Below are 22,713 nucleotides of genomic sequence, written 5' to 3'. Positions count from 1 at the left end.
CCCCTTCCCTGGCGCCAGCCCCTCCCTCGTCAGCCATGGCTGGAGTCTTCTTTCGTCAGAGAGCTCAGAAAGCAGTTTCTTTACCCCATTTCTAATCTTTAAAAAAAAAAACTGGTTGACAGTAAACATTTGAAGATGAGATAACTGATTAAGCAAATACTGCTCTCCCCATATGTTCATGTGTTTACATAGCCACGAGCCGGTCAGGGTCTCTGTGACGTCTTGAATACGTAGTTGAATATGATCTTCCTGCAGAAATACTGTCATAGGAGGACCTACATTTTTTAAAAGAATTAACCTTAAGCTTTTTTCACTTGGCAAACAAAACTCTGTCCTGTACCTCTTTGAATTCCAGTGCCTGATAAAGTACCTGGTACCTGGTAGGTACTCAATAAACATTTGTTGAGTAAGTCCTATTTAAAGCACTCTAAATGGTACACCCAAATATCACATGATACAAAATGCTCTGAATTCCGTGAGCAAGTAACACACACGCATCAGAGTAACATGGTAGTTACTGAGATTAAATGACAGCTAAGTATGGTGTTCTGGCTCGGTAAATATTAGAGCTGTGTTCTTCCTGCGGTACACTTCTTGGTCATTTCTCTATGATTCTCTTTCTTCTGAAACAAATCCAAACAGAAAAGTACTTTTCATCTGGGCTGTTGGTTTCTGCAGGGACTCCTTGGCAAGATTTTTCTTCATGTATCTTTGAAGAGACTTGGGGTTTCTTTTCACACATAGACTGCTTTGAGGTCACCTTTTAAAAATTGTAAAAGATAAAGGGACAGCTCTGTGCCTTAGAGAGAAGAACTGCTGATGTTGGGTTCATGGCCCTGAAATCGGCGGGATACCCGTGTGTCGTGCTCTGCCTCGTACAGTGTCCTGGGGACCGCCCAGATCATGCTGGTCCACCGTGGTGCAGGGGTGTCACTGTGCCCCTGGGGTGCAGCCACAAGGGGCTCTGTGGGTGCTGTTCCAGCGTCCCAGGTTTAGGGATGTGCGGACTCCCTGGGCTCTGCTGCGGCCCCCGAGCATTCAGTTTGAGGGATGCCTCTCCAAGTGGGCGTGGGCGAGTTCAGTGCCCTGCAGGGCCCACCCGGCCGTGGAGCGCACCCTGCTGCAGTCTGTGGAAGTGATGAGGGAGACGCAGCCAGAGCAGCCCCAGGGGATTGCCGTCCGTTTACCTTCCAGGTTGGCCTTGGGGGAGGCCTGGGTCCTTGCCTGGGAGGCAGGTTGGAAGGGCCAGCGGTGCCACCTCCTTCCCTCCTTCTTAAGGCAAAAAGATCATCTCAGTTGTGTTTGATTCTGACTACCAAAGGCGTAAGTGGCCCGTCTCCGTGCAGTGTAGCCTCACAATCATCCTGCTGTCCCTGGGAGTTGGGGCCTTTCCAGAGCATGAGGCTGGCCTGGGAAGTCCCAGCTCCTGGGATGAGCTGGGCACCCTAATCCGGTCAGAACAGACTGTAAAACTGCTGTGCCCCCTGATGCCATCTGTTCAGCGCTGGTAAAGCTGCACAGACGTGCCCCTGCCCCTAGCATATGCTCTACTTTGAGTCTTTTTTTAGCACTGGAGATTTATACTGATTTAAGACATAATTGAGTTTTTGTCCAAGACTTAGATTGGTCCCAAAGAATCTCAAAAGCATCCATGCCTTGATATTGTCTAAATCAAATTTCTGAGTATTTCCCACTGAAGAGTTGGGGTCAGTGGCTAGATAGTGCTGTGAAAACAGGACAAGTCTTTGCCTGAGGCCCATTTATCTTTTCACTCTTGTTTTTCTTTTCCCTTAATTACTGTTGAAAATACAAATTACAAGCACAACTTTTCCTAGCCACTTGATCCTTCAGACATTAAGATCGTGCACCCTCCCCGTTGTAGTGTTTACGCGTCCCATTACTGCGGGTTCTCAAGCCTCATCCCCCGAGATCCTGTTACAGCAGGGCCCTGTGTCCCTAGCAAGCCGCTGGGTGGTGTGCCTGCTGCTGGCCAATGCTGACGAGCTCACGCCCTCTCTGGTTCCCCCTCTCAGCGGGAGGAGCAGGGCACCCGGGCCCCTGTGCAGTCCCCGAGGCCATGGAAGAGGGGGGTGGGCCGGGCTGGCCCTGCCTGCCAGCTCCTCAGGGATGACCAGAGGTGCACGCGGGGTGGCGGGCCCCACAGCCCGGCAGCACGCCTGTCCCAGCCCCTTGCCGCATGGCTGTGGCCCTGTCCCCAGAGGACGAGCCGGGATGACCCCCTGGAAAGTATTCTTGTCTGGGCCCCCCCAGTTTTCTCTCCGAGGTCATGAAAGCAGTAAAGTTGGCTCCTCGCAGGAAGGGCAGGGTTCCAAGTGTGTCAAAACTTCATTTTAACTTTTTAAACCCGATGTTCTCAGCTCATTTCTCAGCATTTACCAATGAAATCATTTCTCCTGAAGTGGAGCAGCCTCGTACCGAGGAGCCAGCCCAGGCCCGGGGTCTGTCGCATACAGGCTCCTCCTCCTCCGCGGTCTTGGCTACAAGCCAGGCGCAGACCACGAGCAGAGGAACGTAGACTTTTTTCTGTGGAGAAATGCGAAAGACAGTTTTTTCCCTTCCTTTTGTCACAAACTAAAAGACTTTAATGATTGTTACTGCGACACAAGGTGCCAAGGATTTTCCCATAAGCAGTTGAGCCATAAATGTGGGACACTTGAGAAAACGTGCCTGTGGCAAATCAGGCTTTATTCAGCCACAACCGGAAACTTGTTACTCATTTAATGAATCTAAGGAATAAAATTTAACTCATGAAAAGGTGGTCAGAGGAAACGTAGCGTCACTGTACCCCGTTAGGGATCAGCTCCAGGCCACTAGGATGAAAATCGGATTTTCCCAGGAAGAAATCAGGCTGCTTTGAAAAATCACTTTATGGGTATGAGTTTTCTCCTTAAATGCTTACATTTTCCCATATTCAGGCTGTTCCTCCAAATGTATCAGGTTCGTGAAAGTTCAGTCTGCAGTTGTAAGAACCACTAGAAAGAAATGCAAGCACCAGGATGAGACAGAGAAAAGCCCGTTTCTAGGGTGGCCAGAGGACTGTGCCAGTAGGAGGGGCCTTTCCCCGAACACCCCCAAAAGGCATTCTCAGGTGGGGTGAAGTCTGAGGCATCTCCCGGGAACCTGAAGTTGTCCGTGTGCTGCTTGGTACCTGCATTTCCGAGAGCCCAGCCCGCCCGGCCACTGTGCCCGGCTCTCACGGGTGGAATGTCACGTGCGCTCACTGGCTGTTTCAGGGGAACCCAGCGCTCCTAAGCTCGAAGGGCAGATGGGAGAGGACGGAAACTCCATCAAGGTGAACCTGATCAAGCAGGACGACGGCGGCTCCCCCATCAGGCACTACCTGGTCAGGTACCGAGCGGTGAGTGGCCTCCATCCCTGCCTTTGCCCCTGCAGCCCAACCCCATCTTGCCAGGGCAACAGCATGCAAAGGCCAAGCAGGCAGGAGTGGGCGGGGGCAGGACAAAGTCACTCTGTCTCTTGCCTTCAGCTCGGAGGCCCTGGTCAGGGTTTAGCATCCCGAGGGGGACCCACAGCTCTCAGGCCGTGCCCACACCCGGGCCCTTCTAAAGTCTGTGGAACGGCCGTGGTGATGAACTCGGACCGCGGCCGGGCAAGCACCACTTTTCCTGACTACTTCATCCCTCGCACATTCTGCTGCTTCAGTGTTGCTTTGCTGTTGCCCGTCCTCTTTGCCTGTGACGCACTGATACGTGGTGATCGCTGCCTGTGATGAGTGTGTCAGGGGCTGGGCCCCGTCACATGCACCTCTCCACAAGAACCCCATGAGCCTGGTCTTAGGATTGCGCCCCCTCCACGGGGGAAGTAGCCGGGGCTTCCACAGGTACAAAGTGCTCATCACGCGCAGCCAGGTGAGCAGAGAGCGGATCCGGCTCTGTGTGACCAAGTCACAGGGCCCGGGGCTGCCGTCCAGTCCCGACCCACAGGCTTCTCTTTGCTGCTCTTCAGCCCCACCTCAGCTGCCCCAGTCCTGTGAACAGTGAGCCCGGCCCTGGCCTGCAGCCACCCCTTCACTCTGCCCTTCACCCAACCCCAAGCTGAGAATCAGTCTCCCCCTTTTTGTTTTACCATGACACGTGGCCATTGTCCACTGCAACCAGATGCTGGGAAATCCCGACGTAGCGTCTGAGCACTGGGAACAGTCTCTTGCTAGGGCTTCTGGCCAGTAGGAAATGACCAGAGAGCAGTTTCCTTTCTTCAGATAGCCCCCAAGAAAAGCTTTTTCCAGGAAGTCGAGTCAGTGCCTCTCTGCCATGCCAGGCTCGCTCCAGCTGGCGGGCAGACCCGGTCTTCACTCAGCCCTCTCCCGCTTGATCGTGAAGCCAGGCCTGAGCCTGAGGCTGATGTCAGGGAGGAGCCCCCGTCAGCCTCCCTGCGGCCAGCACCGCCTTCCCAGAGGCACCGCTGCGTGGGAGGTCCCTGTGGCTTTCGCTGTGGAGCAGGTGGCCCCACGTAGGTCACTGGAAGTGGGCAGTGTGGGAAAGTGGCATGTTCTGGCTGTTGTCATACTAATGTGGCCTCGACAGACACGGGATTCAATTCCAGCTTCTCCACTTACAGCCTGTGCCTGAACAGGTCACCCAGTCTTCCAAAACATCCATTTCTCCCATCTGTAATGGGAATGAAATAGCTTGTTGAGTTGTTGCGAAGATTAGGTATAATAAGAGCAGAGAGCCTGAAATGCGCCTGGTAATGTGCATGGTGACTGTAGACCACGACTGCTAGACGCAGGCCACAGCTGCAGATGCCCCCCCACCCAGGGCTTGGTTCCCCGGGAGAGCTGTTGGGGCCGCCCCAGGCAGGCCTCTGCTGGGAAGTCAACAGGGCAAAATGCTGAGATCCATCCGATTTCAGCAGCCTTAACCATCCTCTCTTCCACTTCAGAAAACATAACATTTGCTAAGCGCTGTTAATATGTGTCGTGAGCATCATACGGTATGTAGTGTTTGCTTTGCGTTCTGGTCGTTGCTTGCACGATGAAGCTTCTCCGAGAAAGGACAGACTGCTCAATTTCTTTGTTTTAAATGGAAACGGGACCATGTGGTGACACACGTGAGCCGACTTGTAGCACAGCTCCCTGGTCAGACTCTAGGGAAGCTGGCATTCCCCTCGCGTGTCCGGGCTGTGTCATCTGTGCCGTCACACCCCTGAGGCATGTTGTTGCTGGCACAGATTATTCTGCCTGGGCAGAGGCTCTGTGGTAAGAGGTCCCTTCCTCCAGCCTCGGCCGGGGCTAGATGCCCTCTGGGTGACTTTACTAGTGTGTTCTGCGCATCCAAGAACAGCCGTCAGTGAATAAACACCTGTCCAGCTTTTTGTGTGCCCAGCACACACCTCCCGTGGGGCCTGAAGAGGTAGGCGGCCGTATGGCCATGAAACTGTCTGCAGCCTCTCAGGCGGGCTGCACACCTCCTCCCACCATGGTCCTGCGAGGGAGGTGCCCACTAGACCTTGGCTTTCCAAACTCCCACCCAGAAGAAACGCACCAGCAGATGGTTAGGATGTAACTGCAAAGAACATTTGCTGGGAAAGGGAGGCGTGGGTGACTCGAGCTTCCTGTCTGAGCCTGGGCCCCAGGTGGTGCCCTGCTGTGCGGAGTCCACCTTCCCTGTGACTCTCTGAGCGGCCTGGCGCTGGGCTGACAGCAGTGGCAGAGGCCACTGTTAGGTGCTCAGTAAATGACGGCTGTGACTTTTAATAAAGCTGGGATCTGCAGGGTCCCCACGCCAAGGCAGGGAGTCACACCCCGGAGTATGGGCAGCATGGTGAGGTGGGACCGGAAACATACTCGCTTTTTGCTCTTCCGGGACATCCTTACTCCTGTGTGCCTGGCATTCCAGAGTGCGGCATGGGGACACGGTGGCACTGAGTGCCTGCGTGTCCTGAAGGTTGGCCCGTGCACACTGGGATTGTGTTGTATTCGTAAACATGCACAGCGGACCTCCTGACCCGCGGATCCTCCGGTTTTCGGTCTGGGAAAGCATCAACACCGTGTCCTGTCATCTCACTGCCTGTATTTGTACTATTTTATACTATGATTACTGATCCCCGAAGTTCTCCCAATTAGCTTCCTGCCAGCATCCCCGTCTAACGCCTCCTGGTGTTTGCCGTCCCCCCGCCTCTCCCAGAAGCTGTCCTCCGAGTGGAAACCAGAGATCAGGCTCCCATCTGGCAGTGACCACGTCATGCTCAAGGCCCTGGACTGGAACGCTGAGTACGAGGTCTACGTGGTGGCCGAGAACCAGCAGGGGAAGTCCAAGGCGGCTCACTTTGTGTTCAGGACGTCGGCCCAGCCCACAGCCATCCCAGGTACTGGCCCCTCGGCTTTCCGTGAGTTTCCTGCTTTGAATTAACGCACAAGTGCCGCACCCCTAACGCACCTGAACGAGCCCTGACTTGCTTGCTTACAGCCGTGCTCGCGATCGGTCTCCCCGCCAGGCTGAGTTTTGCTTTGTGCCTCTCCCTGTGGTGGGTTGAGATGTGCTGGACCCCCAGGAAGGCTTGGCCAAGCGTCCTGGGCATGGTGCTGTGCCATTCAGCCTCGAGGCCCGGATGCTAAGCCGGTCCGTGGGGCACCCCCAGACGGGAGGAGCTGAGTAGGGTTGCTTTCTGAGAGCTCATCTGCCCTCGGCCCTGTCGTACAAGAGCCACGGGACGTTTCCAAGCCCTTCCTGTCTGATGCTTGCTTACCCGCTCACCCATGGCCCAAATCTCTTCCTTGTGGGGACCCTGGAGAAGAAAGAGATGGTGCCCATTCGGTTAAAAATCCTACCTTCCAAGGGCCCCTCAACTGAAGCAGATTAAATTGAAGCTCTTGAAACAGAACAACTGGGGAAACCCCATCCATGAGAGGCGGTCCGGAAATACATCCTGGGAGATGCAGACCCACCTCTAGGGATCAGGTCAGCTCAGGGGTGGGAATTGAAGTGCGAGTTCTGCTTTCTGGCCCAGCTACCCTGCCGGTGGCCAGTCTCTTCAGGGCCCAAGCTGCTCAGGAGATGTTCAGCATCATGTCTGCTTTTCCAGACCAGCCGCAGGCAGGAGAGGTGGGCATAGACCATCCAGCCGCAGCTTGTTAGCGGGGGTCCCATAAATTCTCTGCTGTGCTCATGTGCGGCAGGAAGATGTTCCGGTCTGCCTGTGGCCTTGGCTGGGTGCTGTGATGCCGGCTCTGTCTGTAGTACTTGCCTGGCATCTCAGCCACGTGGCATGACTGCCCTTCCCAGTGGGAGAGAGGCCAGCAGGGGTACGGGCTGCTAAGACTGACGGCCGCAGGTGTGAAAATGGTTTAGTTGAGGGGCCACAGAATGAGATCAGTGGTTTCCCACAGCTGACTGTGCGCGAATGCGTGTGTTTGGCAAACCTGTGGTCCAGCGAACTGGCAGGTGGCCCTCGAGCCACAGGTCTGGAGTGTCGGTCGGTCCTGCCCCCTGCGTTGGCTGGAGGCCCTCAGAGCATATGCTGGCATGCGTGCGCCTCTGCAGGCACCAGTCAGCTGGTCAGCGACAAGGACGAGGCCCGTGAGCGCCAATGCAGACGTGCCGTCCCACTGCTCACGGGGTCCTGTGGGCAGCCCCGCCTCCCTCTGCCCCTTTTACCCTGTTGTTTGGTCGGTTTTTCCTTGAAATCCAGTGTGTGTCCAGATCTGCTCACTTTTATGGGACACTTAGGAGCTGAGGGTTAGAGGCCAACCCTTTGCAGCAGGACAAACTCCCAATGACACTGGCTTCCTGGGGACATGCCACGTCGGCATGCTGGGGGCACCATGTGTCAGGTTCGGAAAGTCCAGGGCATCTTGTCCTCCGGAGCCCAGCTGCAGACATCAGAGTGTCTCCCAGGCACACGGTCACCTGGGAGAGCACTGGAGGGGCTGCTCCCCTGGCCCACGAGGGCCCCGTGGCTCCGCCGCAGACGTCCTCGAAGGAGGGGGCCCTGTGCTCGATTGGACTTACCTGGCCGTTGTCTTGGGACCTGAGGAAAAATACCTGAGTTACAGGATGTACGTTCCCGGGGGAGCTCTGTGGCCCACAGGGGGTAGACGGTGAGGGCGCAGAACCGGACCATCTGTAATGGCCCTCGGGGCTGGGCACTGAGCAGCAGGACAAAGAGTCCGACGTCCCCAGGCGCAGCCTGCCCCGACGGGGCAGCGTTCAGACACCCCTCTCCCCCTGCATGCGGACAGCCCTCGAGAGGAGGCTGTGAGCAGTACCGCTGACCATCCGAGAGCCCTTCCAAGCCACGGGCAGCCCTCGCCCAGCAGACCCCCGTGCCGTCCAGCCAGTGGGGCTCCTGTTCCCCCTCTGGTGTCACTTGCTCGCTGGCCCCCGAGCCCAGGCCCCCGCTGTGCCGCTTCTGACCTCGCTGAGCTTCGGAGCCGGCCTAGCCCGGTCACACCGCACTGACTGCTTCTCTAACCGTTGTCGGTTTGATTCACTAAGTTGAATTAACCTTTGATTCTTGCGTTTTCTGTATTTGACCTAATTTTTTTCCTTTTATCTATTTTTTTCTCTGTTTCTGTCTCTACCTTCTCTTTCCTCCTCCCACCCCCTCCCTGTGCCTGTCGTCACACACGTCACCTTGGACGTCACTGGGACGTGCCCACTGCCACATTTGTTTTCAAACAACCGTGCTGTCCCTGGGGACCGGCTGCTTGGCGCCGCAGCGACGCTGGGAGGCTCCTCCGCGTCCTGCACCTTTGTCTCATTGCTTTTTCCCACTGTGGTTATTTTGCTCTGTTAGGAACTTGAACGCGAAAATATTAAATGTGCTTAAAGCCCAGTTCCTATGAGAGCGATCAGTGGTCCCAGTGAAGAGCCCTGTCAGACCGCAGGCCACACCGCCACCTGCTCGTGGGGAAGAGGAAGGCTTGGCGATTGGAAAGAGCTGGACCTCAAGACCTTGTGCCACCCTTGTGCCTCGTCATAAGGAGTTTGCCCCCTTCCCAACAGCGGCACAAACTACTCAGGAGCTCTTTTCTTTAAACACTAAAGAAAAAAAAAAAGAGTATATGCTAGGTTTCCTGAGAAGCTTGGGTACATCTGCCCCTTGTTGCACTTTTTGTCCTTTCCTGGAAACGAGGGTAGCAGAGGAAGATTTCTAGTGCCTCCTAAAGCTTGCACCAGATTGCTAAAACCACCGCACATGCCCCCCCAGGCTGTACCCCCGCCCTGCCCTCCAACAAGCACAGGCTTTGCTCGCACTGAGTGCCCGGCCAGGGAGCAAACCACAGGGCTTCTCCTCGGCGCCCTGCTGGCATCGCGGGCAGGTGAAGTCATGCTGCTGCCCGTACGGTGAAAGAAGGCAGATCTGCTGGGCACTTTCCAGAGCTGACCAGACGTTCTGGGAGGCGCTCTGGCCCTGGGACAAGAGCCAGCACCTTACGCTGCCTCTGAACAGGGCACAGACTGTCGGCCTTGCGAGCTGTGTGTCTCCTAGTCCGGGCGACCCCGCCGCACAGGATCAGCATGGAGACCCAGGTCTCGGGGGGTTGTGGTCCAACAGGGACCCACAATGATGGCATCAGCCCCTGCAGTCGCAAGGGCTGTGAGGCAGGCACAAGTTGCACACCGCCACCTCCACCCCAGGGCAGGGCAGCTACCCCCAGAGTGCGCAGGCTGTACTTCCATAAACTGGGACTCAGCCCACCATACTCCCCGGATGCCCCAGTCCTCCTATTGGTCAGCGGTCTTAGTTTCATGTCCACACTCTGGAAAACCCATCCGGTTCTTTGTGCCCTCGGGAAGCCTGCCTCCCCGTGTGCCCAGAGAGGAAGGCATGTGTGTGCTACAGTCTTGTGTGAAAGCTGAGGGGGGCGTCCTCCCGCTCAGGAACAACAGGGTGTGTTGGGATGGACCCCCCCACTGGCAGGAGCCCTCCCTCCGCGGTGCTCACATGCCATTCTCCACAGCTCATCTTTATGAAGTTTGATTTTTGTTCTTTCTTTACTTTTCAGTTCTGTTGTTATTTTTTAATGTTCAAAGACTAGCTTTTCCCATTGGGAACAAACGACCGTGGTCTGTGGGGCAGAGCTGCCTGTGTGGCGGGCCCAGTGCCCACGGTCCAAGGCTCAAGGCCTGTCGCTCAAGCCCCGTCTGCCTCTGGCCCCACCTCGAGTCTCCCACGGGGCCCGATCTCCCTTCACACCCGGCAGCAGCTGGCCTGGCTCCTGGGTGTAAGTCGGAACACTGAGGAGAGGTGTGCGGGGACCCCAGGCCCTTTGGTGAGAGCTGTTAGGCCCGTAGGGGGAAGACAGCCCGGCCCTCGTGCAGGACACGCATCACTGTCCCCTGGTTCCCAGCACGCTCAGGATTCCGTGGCGGGCAGGAATCCTGTGTTCACTCAGAGGGTCCGTCTCCGGGGCCTGCCCCGCACTGGTCCCAGCCCCTCCTGTGAGCCAGGGACGGTGTCAGTGTGCCTGACGGGGGTCTGGAGGTCTGGCCCTGAGTGGGGAGGCCTGATGTGGCCCTCTCCCCTCAGCGCATCCTGGGGCCAAGCTGGCCCCTGAGCAGCTCTGGGGTCACCGCAGTGGGCCCGCCCAGGCAGACTGGTTTGTGATGAGGTGCCCTTGAGGACAGCACTAGCGTACACCCGCCCCCACGCAATGCCTCCTCATGGTGGCCACAGCCCCTGCCCCACTGGGGTCCCTGAGAGGGCGGCCCTAGAGCTCCTGCAGGAGTGAGCTTCCCCCACAGGCCCCCACCTCTGCCCATCCCACCCCCACTGCCCCCCATCCACGTGCCAACCTGTGCTGCCCGCCCACCACATGCCGCAGGGCTTCTCTGCGTGGTTTGAGGTATTTACACAGCAGGTTTGGACCACGTTTTCCTCTAAGAATGCTAACATGTAGATGACCAGCAAGGCCTTTATGCAGTTCACGCCTTTGCACCATTAAAGGAAATAAGAGCCCCTGTGAACCCAGCAGCGTGCTTTGGCTTCTTTGATAGCTGCGTGTCTGCCGAGTGCTAGAAGTCGGTTCCTGCGCCTCACACGTACCCGGTAACTTAGACTGCTGTAGGGAGCCATTTAAGTGCACCCGGACTCGTGGCCTGCGGGGTGGTGTCTGGTAAAGGGGGTGCCTTTCCTCCCTGGGGAGGAGATACACATCTCCCTCAGCCTCCCCGGAGCTGCTGCGGGTCGTCGCCTCCTTGACTCCCCTAGTTCCCAGCAGCCAGGGGAGCAAAGTGCCTTCCCAGATTGGGAGGGGGTGGGTCACTGGGGGCCAGGGGCACCCTCTGGGCCACCAGATACACCACTCCTGATTTCAAGCTTCCTTCAAACTCGACGGCAGAGGCACACAGAGTGGCCTTGTGATCGCATCTGAGGTAGGTCCTCAGTGGCAGGCCCTATTCTGTTTATAAGCACACTTCGCTGGACACCTCCCCAAAGCCCCCGAGACCAACCATCTGTTTAGCAGATTCCAGGGTGAAGCAAGCGGGTGGGTTCGGGGGATATGAGCAAAGCAGAGCCCCAGCCCCCCAGTCGGGAGAGCTGTGGGAGGAAGGGGCATTTCCTCTGCGCCGAGATCCCGTGGCACCGTGCCTCCAGCCCTCCGGGACGCTTGGAAAACAAACGTGAGACCCGGGCTCCCAGTTTGAGGCAGGCATACGTGGGTCTCCACCGTGGGGCGACCAGCTCCCTGCTCGGGACCGTGCTGACCCCGAGGCTGTGGGGAAACTGCTCCCGAGAGTACTCCCTGCATACTGGTGTGTGGGTGCACTGGGCCCGGGGGTCAGGAAAGGTCGCAGGAGAGACCCCGGAAGGCCGTTTCATGTTACGTAGGGTGTAGGAGATGACTTCTGTCCTCGCCTTCCCACGCTGGACGGCCCTGCAGGAAGCGCCCTCCAGGAAGGGATGGGTGCCGGCCTGACTTGAACATCCTTCCGCCTGTCCCAGGGTTTCCCTGACTCACAGCTCCTTTTTGTAAAAGCTGTACGTACGCTTCCTTCAGTTTGAGGAGCACCTTGCTTCCCCCAGCAGGGTAGACGCCTGTGGTGAGCCGGGTGGTCCCTGGCGGGGGGGAGGCTTTGCTCTCCGCCCAGGACCTGTTAGGCCAAGGTTACCAGGTGAGGCCCCACAGCTCACCCATGAGCGGTGAGTCATGGGAACAGCTGTTACTCATCGTAACGCAGGGACGGAAAGATCTAGAAACAGTGGTCCTTAGGCTCTAGCGCGCATGACGATCACCTGAGTGTGCCATCGAATCCTGGTTCCTGAGCCGCCCCCTGAAACTCTGATTCAATAGAACTGGGGTCCCACGATCTCAATTTTTAACAAATCACCCCAGGAATTATGCTGCAGGTGAAAAAACATTTAATTAAAAGGTATTTTTTGTGAAAAGGAAACTCACAGGACCAGTGAATACACATGGGACCTACTAAGTCCTTCTCGGTACACACTGCAGAGGGCCTCAGCGTTAGGGCGTCCACACCCCGAGAGGGGGCATGGCACGGCGTGCGAGGCACGCTCTCACGGCTGAGGGGGACTCGAGGGCATCCTCCCTCCCAGGCCCTGCCCAGTGCGGGTCCTAGTCCAGCATTACAGCCCCCCTGCCAGACGTTGTCCAGCCCCCACCTGAATCCCTCCAGCAACCAGGGCCCACCCAGCAGGGCAGCCTCCCCCCCGTTTGCATAGCCCCGTGCGCCAGCTCTTCCTCACACAAGCCCATGTCTGCCCCCCGCCCCACAGTCTCCATCCGTGGCGACACCAGACACGACTACTGCCTCCGCCTCATAGCACTTGTCTAAGTGTCTGGAGTCAGCGTTCTCAGCTCCACACCGACCCCTGTTCGTTTCTTCAACAAGTATTCTTTGAACGTTTCCTTAAGTTGAGTTGTCCTGGGTGCTGGGGACACGTAGGCAGGTACATTCTGGAGGGCGTGGCCACATAAAAGGCATGTAAGTGAACAGAAAGCGGCAGAGAGGGAAAATAAGACAATAATACAGGCAGTGTGGTGGTGTCGAGTAGATAAGAGGTGGGGGGTCTCTGACAAGGCAACGTCTGAGCTGAGGGGCGACAGGGAAGAGCCTTCGTGCTGGGCTGGTGGGGCTGCCACGCGCCCGGCAGGTCAGCCGCTGGGGGAGGCTGGTGCCGGGAGCCCTGTGGGAGGACGTGAGAGTCCACGGGGCACCACCTGGCCTTCAGGCCAGGAGAGGGAATCTGGATTTCCTGCCCAGAGGGAGACCAGCACCTTGCTTCCTGCTCTATGTGGGACTTTCCACCCCCAGGGCTCTTCCCGGGGCTCATGGCCTTCACACTCAGGGCCAGTGTGCCGGCCAGCTGGCCCTCGTGAGCCCAGAGCACAGGTGGGACGACTTCTGTCTCCTACACAGAGCAGCTTTGCAGTGGTTTATTTTCCTCTGTAGAGAGGTGATTAGTGCCCTAAAACCATACTTGCGTATAAACCTCAGAATGTAGGATTGGTGCCCTTGAGCCCCAGTATACACATTCTCCCCCCACAGTGCTTCTGGCCCTTCTTCAGGAGGTGAGCACTTCACACCTGCTGAGCGCTGGTCAGGGGCTGCAGGGCCCCCAGCCCAGTGCTGGGGTGCAGGGTGAGCCAGCCCAAGGCTCATACTCTGTCCCTGTTCAGGGAAACAGCTTCGGGATTCTGAGATCAAGAAGGCTTGTATTTCTTCCTTCTGCTTATTTGGGTGGAAAGTGTGAGGACCATGGGGAAGGAGAGCAGATGGCTTTGTTCTGCGTAATGAGCGGCCAGGGGAAGACCTGACTGGCTGACCGTGGAGGCCCGTGAGACAGGGTGGCCAGAGCTGGGCCCTGAGCACAGAGCCCCTTACTGGTCTCTGGCCTTCCTGGGGAGTGGGCTGGGGTCCCCAGTGCGGGGTCGGCTGGAACCAGCCAGAGCCCGAGAGAGAAAGGCTGGGAAACAAGACCAAGGACCCTGGAGCCAGAAACACCCGAGAGCTCAGGATCCTCACCAGCTCAGCCCAGCTGTGACCTGGTGCCCTGGTGCTGGGAATCCAGGCATGCTTGGGCATCTCTGGCGTGCTGGGCTGCGCTCCACCCTGAAGTTTGCAGTAAGGCCAGTGAGGCAGGGCAGGCACTGAGGAAGCTCTGTGGTACCCGAGCCGGGATCCTGGGGCAGTCAGAGCAGAGCCCCTGGGAACAGACAGCATGAGGAAGAAGGTACAGCCCATCTGTGGTGCTGCACCCTGGGTACCCATGGCTTCCCTCATCTGGTATGGTGTGAATGTGGGGCTGGTAGGCCACTGGGCCCGGCCCAGTGCCCTGCAGAGGCACCACGAGGCCTGGGCAGTGTCAGCCACTGTTCCTGCCTCCAGCCAGTAGACCCAGGTGATCCCCGCAGGCACAGAAAGCTTCAGACATGGTCTGGTGGTCGGGTGGAGCTGCCAGTCCCAGAACCCTGTCCTTCCAGAAAAAGGAAGTGTCACAGGAGGACCCGTACTCCCATTATTCCACATCAGCTTATAGGCAGAGCTCTTCCCGCGCAGTGCGACCCTGTCTCCCAGACTGGTGGGGGTCAGCAGGTGGCCGGCAGGTCCACTGCCGCCCACAAGGCCCCAGGAGCTGAACCAGGGGTCCTTCTGCAATGCTGTCCACAGCCCAGGGCCCCGGGGGGATTGTAGCTCCCAGGGAAGCCTGACAGAGGCTGGCATTCAAAGCGAGCCCAGCCACGGTGCGAGTGCTGGGCCCTGCTCAGGTGTGGGAATGCGTGCGGATGCCCTGAGTGTGAACGCGCCGATCCGTGTGGTTTGCGTCTCTGGTAAGCCCGCTGGTTTCCCTCACAACTCACCCCATGCGCCTGCGCCTGGGCTGCCGGACCGCTCGCTCGCCCACTGGTCCGGGGAGGCCTCCATGTCTCCAGAGCAGGTGGGCTTCGTTTGTCTTTCTGGGTGCAACAAAGGAGGACAGCAGGAAGCCCGTGTGCTCCGATGTCAGGACCCTCTGGAATGTTCCTGAAGCGGGAGATGCCATGGGGTAGGATGCTGGGCACCCGGCTGTGTGTGGTGTCGCCACAGCCCAAAGGAAGCCCTGGGAACCCTCTGCTACCATTGTTGGGGCCCTGTCCCTGACCACTCCCAGGGCTCACGGGGACATGAGTTGAGTGGACCTGGGGGGCTCAGAAGTTGAGGGCAGGGACGGAGGCACAGTTCCCGTCCCGGCTCCCCAACTGCTGGGTGCCTTGTGCCTGTCCCCCTGTCTGTGAGATGAGGCTGCTGTCCCTCCCTCTGGAAGATACAAACAGGCCCTGTTGCCTCAACACCTGGGCGTAGAAATCTCCCAGGGAGGGCACCACTCTGGACACAAGTGCCAGACTGTCCCTTGGGCTCCGCCGACCCCCGGCACTGGTGCCCTGCAGGGTACGGGCCGTGCGTCTCGGCGTGCTGACCGCAGCCCTTTCTCCTTTCCCTCCCACCCAGCCAATGGCAGCCCCACATCGGGCCTGGGCACCGGTGCCGTCGTGGGCATCCTCATTGTCATCTTCTTCCTGCTCCTGGTGGTGGCGGACATCACCTGCTACTTCCTGAACAAGTGTGGCCTGCTCATGTGCATCGCCGTCAACCTCTGCGGGAAGGCCGGGCCCGGGGCCAAGGGCAAGGACGTGGAGGAGGGCAAGGCCGCCTTCTCGTGAGTGCAGACCCGCCCTTGCCGCGGGGGCCTAGGCTCTGCCCCGGCCCTGGGGGCCCCACACCCCAGCCCCTCAGCCTCCCCGTTTGAAAGCCCCAAAGGGAGAAAAATGCCCCTCACAGCATGGGCTCGGGGGTCCCCGTTTGCCCAGGAGACTCCTGGGCCCAGCCGCACCTCTGGTGGCTCAGCATCTGACCAAAGTCTGAAAATCCCTGCATAGCCCAGAAGGGAGGGACTTGTCTGAGCCAAGCCTGGGCAGGAGCTGCCGCGGGGAGGCCGGCATTTGGGAGGCACACTTGCCTGGCTGGCTGTCATTCATTCATGTATTCATTCATTCATATGTCACTCAACAAGTATCCATACTGAGCAGCTACCATGAACCTAGGCACAAGGGTACAGCAGGGGACAAAACTTAAAAACCCTGTCCCTACAGAGCTGACGGTCCCCACACTGTCCCCTCTGGAATCTCGGGAGAAATAGAGCCAGGGGCCTTCATGGACTGTCACTGGGTGGGTATGAGCTGGAGCGAGGCGAGAAGGACAGACCAAGGAGATAAGCTGTTATTACCGCCACATGCCAGGCGCTGTATATACATGTGCATGTACATATTTACATGTATGTGAACAGAGGCCTTTCTAGGCCTTGTCTGTGCCAGGCACTGTGCTGTGCACCTTGCATCCATTATCTCAGTTAGCGTTCATAACAGCTCAGCGGGGCAGAGACTATTATTTACCCCATTTTACAGATGAGGAAATGGTGGCAGGATGAGCAAATCAGATGGTCGTGGTCACATAGCCAGAGTGGGCACTGTGCCCAGGCTCCAGATGCCCACCCTTCCACCCTGCCAGCTGTGGGCCAGGCCCCAATGCCCTGGCTGCCCTGGGAGCTGCTTCCTGCCCCACTCCCCAGGATCGAGCCAGCAGGCCTCTCTCCACAGGAAAGATGAGTCCAAGGAGCCCATCGTGGAGGTGCGGACAGAGGAGGAGCGGACCCCAAACCACGATGGGGGGAAGCACGTGGAGCCCAATGAGACCACGCCGCTGACGGAGCCCGAGTACGTGGCAGGGATGGGTTGGCACCCGCTCGGCAGAGCGACACCTTTTCAGCCTGCCCACCCTTCTCGTGCTTCCCCCATAGCTCCCAGCCCAACGCCGCAGGCCAGATCTCTGGAGCTGTCGGCTAGTGAACGCCTGGCACCACTCTCTCCCCAGAGAGAGGGCGTTCTTGGTGTCTTCTGGGCGGCTGTGCATGCCCTTCTGGGCTCGTTGCACACATGGGAAGACCCTGGCCCCAGGCCCCACGCCCGTCCTAGGGATGGCCATGGGGGCAAAGCTTTGACCAGAGAGGCTGAGCTTTGACGGGCTCAGCAGATGCTATGTAGGACTTCCCAAGAATTCTAGGGTTTTCTGGATTTTTTCCTAAAAGGGTGAGTGAAGCTGGGCTCCCGGTAAGGCTCCTTGCTGTTCCCAGGAGCCTTGGGGACCCTCAGTCAGGAACCGGGCCCGGCGGTGTCGTGATGATTGCCTCCTCTCATGGGTGTATGGGCTCGAAGGGACTGGAGTTGAACGGAGAACCAGGGCTCGTAGGGGCCACTTGAGGTGCATGTCATCTGCCTTACCCCCACCACTGCCAGTCCTCGGGCACTGGGATGCTGGCCCTGCGCTGAGGCCTGCCCCTCCTTTAGTCTAGAGGCAGGCAGGGATCAGAAGGACCAGCAGGGCTGCAGGGAGGGTCCGCAGGGGGCGGCCGGCAGGTCTGTGTCTGCTTCCTCTGCTCGCCTGGCGTGTGCTTCCTCTCCGTGTCGCTTCTCTGTGGGCCTGTGTCCCTGCCCACGGCCACAGCCCCCGCTGCCGCGTCCTGTCCCGGCTTCACTGTCTGTTCTCTTCTACCTCCTGTCCTCCCCGCAGGCTGCCTGCTGACACCACAGCCACTGTGGAGGACATGCTGCCTTCTGTCACCACCGTCACCGCTAACTCTGACCCTGTCACCGAAACCTTTGCCACCGCTCAGAACAGCCCCACCAGTGAGACCACCACCCTGACCTCCAGCATTGCCCCCCCAGCCAGTGTCACCCCTGACTCTAACTCTGTGCCCCCTGGCCAGGCCACCCCTTCCAAGGGGCCGGGCACTGCCGCCGCCTCCCCACCCCCAGCTCCAGCACCCACAGTCGCCCCCCTTGTTGACCTGAGTGACACCCCGATCTCAGCCCCTACCGCCAGCAGTTTGTCCACCAGTGTCCTGGCCCCCCAGGGGGCCGTGCTCAGCCCGAGCGCCCCTGCCAGTGTGGGGGAGGCCGCCAAGGCCCCTCCAGCAGGCAAGCCAGCCCTCGCGCCAGGCCCCACCTCCACCGGGGTAGCCAGTCCCCTGGCCCCCACAGCTGCCCCTGCCCCAGAAGCCCCCCAGGCCACCCAGGAGGCTCCCCGCACCAAAGGCCTGGACCCCGAGCCCACCCAGCCAGGCGCCAGCAAGAGCACTGCAGAGGCAGCCCCCACGCCCCCTAACCCGGAGGGCGAGGCCGCCTCCTCCCGGGCCGCCAACCCCGCCCAGAGTGAGGACTTTAAAGTGGACGAAGGGAACTTCAAGACCCCAGATATTGACCTTGCAAAGGATGTTTTTGCAGCCCTGGGCTCTCCTGCTCCCGCCGCTGGGGCCAGTGGACAGGCGCCTGCACTCGCTCCTCCCACTGCAGACACCTCGGTTCCGCCTGCACCGGCCCAGACCGAGTACGGCCTCTCCTTGTCCGCTGTTGTCGGGTTGTGTCCCGTGGTGTGTGCGCGTGTGCCGTGCTGTGTGCTCGTTAGACGTGTCTGCAGCCTAAGCCGGGGCTTCTCCCAGGCGACTGTCCACCAGGGCTGGGCTAAGGCAGCGAGAGCGGGGGGCAGGCAGCAGGGCTGAGCACGCAGCCGCCTGCTCTCTAATTAGGGCATGTTAATCGTGTCTGCTCCTTACCGCCCGAGCAGCGGCTCTGTGGGCTCTGGGGAACCCCTGCAGCTGGGCCGCTGATAAGCATAGTTCGGGAAGCAGGCAAAGGAGGCCAAGGTGCCTCCATCAGCCACCCTGGGGCCCACCCAACAGCACCACCGTGCAGGAAGGAAAGGGGTGGGCCCAAGGCCTGGGTCGGGGAGGATCTGGTCCCCATTACAGCCCAGAGCCCCCCCAGACCACAGCTGGTCTTGTTCTCCTGCCCTTGGGCGCCTCTCCAAGCCCTGAATGACCGGTGTCTCCAAGTTCAAGAAGAGGTTCTTAAGCTCACGGGTTTTTTAAAGTGATGCAGAAATGCAGTGGCTCCAGCTGGGGCTGGGGCCTGAGACCTGCCCAGGCATCCTTCAACCGGCGTCAGTCCCGGGTTTCTGGGGAGGCTCCTGTGGCTGCCCCCCGACAAGCTGTGTGCTGCCATCGAGAGGTGCTCGGGGCCCTCCCCAGAATTAAAAGGACTGTGCCAGCCCTGTCCGCCCAGCCTGCTGCCCCGCCGCCACAGCAGGGCAGCCCCCTCGAGCCCCCCCCCCCCCCATGGAAGGCTGCCTTGGGGACAGCGTTTTCTTCCTGACCAGGCAAGCTGGTGCGGTGTGGCCCTGAGACCCAGAGCACCTGTGGGGCAGGAGAGGGGACGGGCAGGAACGGGTGGTTTGCAGAGGGGTCCCCTGAATTCAGTACTGGGGAGCTCAGCACAGCACAGCCTCATTTATACCAGGCCGAGGAGAAAGCGACATGCCCCAGCTAGAGACAGGCCTGGCACTGGACTGGGGCTGGAACAAGAAAGGCCTCGTTCCTCTGATCCAGCAGCTCTTAACTTGGGCTGCATGTTGGCACCCCTCGGTGATTTTAAAAGTCACCGTGTCCAGACCACTTACAGCAGGATGTCTGGGGTCACGGCCCTGGCATCGGTGATCACTTGAGCCCCCACACGACTCTGACACACAGCCAGCTGGAGCCCACACCATACCTGGAGCCCCTCCGGGCTGCCGAGGGCAAGGCCGCAGCCTCAGCGCTGTTTCCTGATTCTCCGCAGGAAGGGCCCCTTAGACACGAAACTGGAGCGCCAGGAGACAGAGACGCAGCCCGCACCCGCCGCAGCCAAGACGACCCCCAACGAGGCCCCACAGACAGCGGAGAGCGAGAGCAAAGCCTGACGGGTGACCGGAAAGGAGCCGATCGGAACGGAAAGTGGCAGCAGCTTCGCCAGAGCGTTTCCAATATCACACACACGCGCGCGTGCATGCGCACTCGCAGACACACACACGCACGCACACACGCATCTCATTCCTCTAGTGTCTTTGCCTTTAAAAAAAAGCTAAACAGATAAACACGGGATTCCCTTTTTGTAGATTTATAGAAAGGGGCCCTTGTAAGCTCACTTGTGCGCTCACTGTAAGAAAATGAAACAAAAGGGTTAAACCCACAGCCAAACTAGGACACTCCGTTCCCTGAAATCGTTCAAAGTCAAACAAAAGGACCCCAAATTAACAACCCAGCTCGGAAACAAAATCTAGGTTCAGGAAGATTGCTGGTGGCGCCCGCTGGCACAGACCAGCCTCAGAGAGATGCTTCCCGGCGCTGAGACTAACCGAATGAACAAAGTCCAAGTTTATTTTTATACTTTCAGTCAAGTTTGAACTCTGTAAGACCTCATAAGTAAGTTATAATTTCTGTTCACTTTGTATTTGCTCAGTATGCAAAGTGTGTCGCCCTCCAGCGGAATTCCGTTCCCACATAGACTCTTGTTTCGCTGGAAGGACCCCAGACCGCAGTCCTGGGGGTGCAGATCTCAATTTGCCAGGATCCGGGTTTCCTCCTTTTTCTTTCTCTTTTTCATTCTTTTTTTTCTTTTTCTTTCCTCTCTGTTGGTAGAACTTTGTTTTCCAGTGTTTACAAGTTGACAGATGTTTGACTTCGGTTGTGCTTACATGTCCATGCAAAATAGCTGCCTTTTTTTTTTTTTAAGTTACAGACACTGCCCGGAGGCGGGAAGCACCGTCCTGGCCTTTGGCCCAGGAGGACGTCACAGAATGTGCTTGTTTACAGTTGCTCGCCCCCCTTCTGATGGGAAATGTCTGCCTGTGCACAGCTCAGGTGGAAACCCATCTCGTTTTGGACAAATTTCGCTTCTTGATTCTCAGTTCCTTTTTTTGTCTCTTGGGGGTGAGACCACTTTCTGATCAGCCGCCACCTGCCTCTATCTGGGAAGAAGGGATCTGCTCCCCAGGCGTCCGCGTCCTTCTGAAGGATTCCTTAGGCCTTGCTGAATGAAGCAGAGAGATTGTATAGTTGGGGCTGGTCTTGGTGAACACACATTTTACCCCAAACATCCCCTTTTTGTAGAAAGCCAAATAAAATACATGCCATCCAATTTCCTTTTGAGCCCAGAATCTAGATTTGAGCGGAAGAGCATGTGTGCTTCAGGGAATTAGTGTCTTTTTTTGGAAATCTGTTGAACTAATGTAACATCGGCCTTCTGTTCCCTTAGGCAGCATTTGTAGAAACAAAAGGAAACACCGACCTGCTGTCTGGAGTCATAACACGACTTTCCTAGATCAGAAACCAAGTTGGGGGAAAATACAGGAACTTCAAGGGGGATGGGAGGGGGGAGAAGGGAAAAGCCAGCCCTTTGTATAGAAATTCTGCTTTTCTTTTTGTCATTCTGCTTTAGAACTGCAAGCTTGTGCAATGTGGATGCGTGAATATTTTAGTGTGAAATGTGTTTTTGTCATAGTATTGAAATAAAACTTCAGCATAGTTTGGTTGTGGGAGATGTAGCAGGTAGTTCAGAAGAAATATTCAGGAAACAAAAATAACTCTTAAAAGGAAGTGAAGCCTTTAAACAAGGAAAATGAACTAAAGTGACGACGACGATGAGGCTGAGTAAGGCAGGCGGTGCCGGCGCACGTCTCTTCCTGGTGTGGCCACAAGGCCGCTGGCCCTCCTGCAGTCCGATCCCTGGCGAGTGCTGAGATGACAATTTCAAACTGTGAAAAATAATGGTCTTGTCATTTGCTAAATGTGGGTTATTTTGCATTTTCTCAGCTCCTGGGGATGGAAGTGGAGGTCGCAGGGCGCACAGCCCTGGACCCTTGATTCCCGGGCTCACACTCTGTGGCTCAGGCATACAGGCCTCGGGAACAAGTGAAGTGCAGACAGGTCTTAGTGCATGGCAGCAGGAGCGCCCAGCACGCCGGCTGGGGCCCCGGGCCCGGCAGGGAGTACCCCGTGGGCTCACCTCCACACCTGGGTGACGGCTCGGACCGCCTAGGCCAGGCCCACGCTGTGCCTCATGGAGGCTGCATTTCACTCCGAGTGGCTGTGGCCAAGCGAACTGATTCTGGCTCTGACATTAGGACAAGAAGGAGGTAGTCAACCCTCAGATAACCTGGCCCCGGGCAGCAGACCCCCCCTTCCGACCCCTGGCCCCGCCGGTAGCCGGAGCCCCCATTGCCCACCCTCCGACCACCTCTCTCCCGTTATACATAGATTTGTCTCTGCATGCGTGAGCTTTCCTTTCTTTAAAACAAACCAGAACAGCAGTGCGCTCTCTCAAATCAGAGGGAGTCGCTTCACTTTCAAGATGGTCTTTTATGTTAAGGGATAAAAGCATATGGTTTTCCTTTCTTAATCTTTTGAAGGCAGGGTCAGCTCTCCCAGCTTCTGATGTCATGTGTCTATATGTCTGTGTGCATACATACGTATTCACACACATGCCGGCGTGGCCAGGGTCTGCTGGAGAGGCACTCAGGTGCCACACGCAGGGTCTTGCGTCCTGAAGGGCTGAGGTGGACGTGGTGCAGCCCTGGAAGTGGACCTCTGTTCTCACACTTCCCTACGGAGCCTTCCAAGACCCAGGTTTTCACTCTAGGCTGTCTGTCTGGATGGCGGTTTTCAGACCTCCATCAACATCCCTGCCCAGCATTCCATACTTTGGGGGCCTTCTCTCTCGTTGCAAACTTTTTACCAAGTGAACATCAATACCACCTTTGTTTCCATTCTCACTGGTGTAAATACTGAGTACTAACTGAGAATTTTGACTTTGCATTCTGTCAGAATACTTGTGTTCAATAAAACCTGAAAGAAACAAAG

General features: G+C 57.6%; 1 protein-coding gene and 1 long non-coding RNA gene across 35 annotated transcripts in view; one reads left to right on the top strand and one right to left on the bottom strand.

The window, feature by feature from the left end:
* The window catches only part of NCAM1 (neural cell adhesion molecule 1), a 265,834-nt gene extending 243,121 nt beyond the window's left edge, over window positions 1–22,713 (top strand). For 8 of the 31 annotated variants that reach the window (XM_073239808.1, XM_073239807.1, XM_073239804.1 and 5 more), the window contains 3 exons: window positions 3,255–3,379; window positions 6,171–6,348; window positions 8,702–8,820. In XM_073239808.1, the coding sequence (XP_073095909.1) occupies window positions 3,255–3,379; window positions 6,171–6,348; window positions 8,702–8,778 (380 nt within the window). In that variant the 3' untranslated portion in view covers window positions 8,779–8,820. Of the gene's footprint in view, window positions 1–3,254; window positions 3,380–6,167; window positions 6,349–8,701; window positions 8,821–15,437; window positions 15,646–16,582; window positions 16,700–17,552; window positions 18,369–19,654 lie in introns of those variants that run through there. The other 23 variants (XM_073239786.1, XM_073239778.1, XM_073239783.1 and 20 more) reach the window with 6 other exon arrangements.
* LOC108409060 (uncharacterized) lies at window positions 12,332–19,726 on the bottom strand. Of its 4 annotated transcripts, XR_001856128.3 has the most exons (5): window positions 19,589–19,724; window positions 18,244–18,502; window positions 14,810–14,972; window positions 13,974–14,154; window positions 12,332–12,904 (listed from the first exon to the last, which is right to left on the bottom strand). It is a non-coding gene; the product is annotated as an uncharacterized lncRNA (long non-coding RNA). The 4 variants fall into 4 exon arrangements; XR_012132776.1 differs by lacking the exon at window positions 18,244–18,502 and having other exon boundaries at window positions 13,974–14,424; window positions 19,589–19,726; XR_012132777.1 differs by lacking the exon at window positions 18,244–18,502 and having other exon boundaries at window positions 13,974–14,419; window positions 19,589–19,726.

This window comes from Manis javanica, chromosome 6 (assembly GCF_040802235.1).
Source record: "Manis javanica isolate MJ-LG chromosome 6, MJ_LKY, whole genome shotgun sequence".
Taxonomy (NCBI): Eukaryota; Metazoa; Chordata; class Mammalia; order Pholidota; family Manidae; genus Manis; species Manis javanica.
Note: the sequence above shows the minus strand (reverse complement) of the source record. Positions and strands in the feature narration are given on the sequence as shown.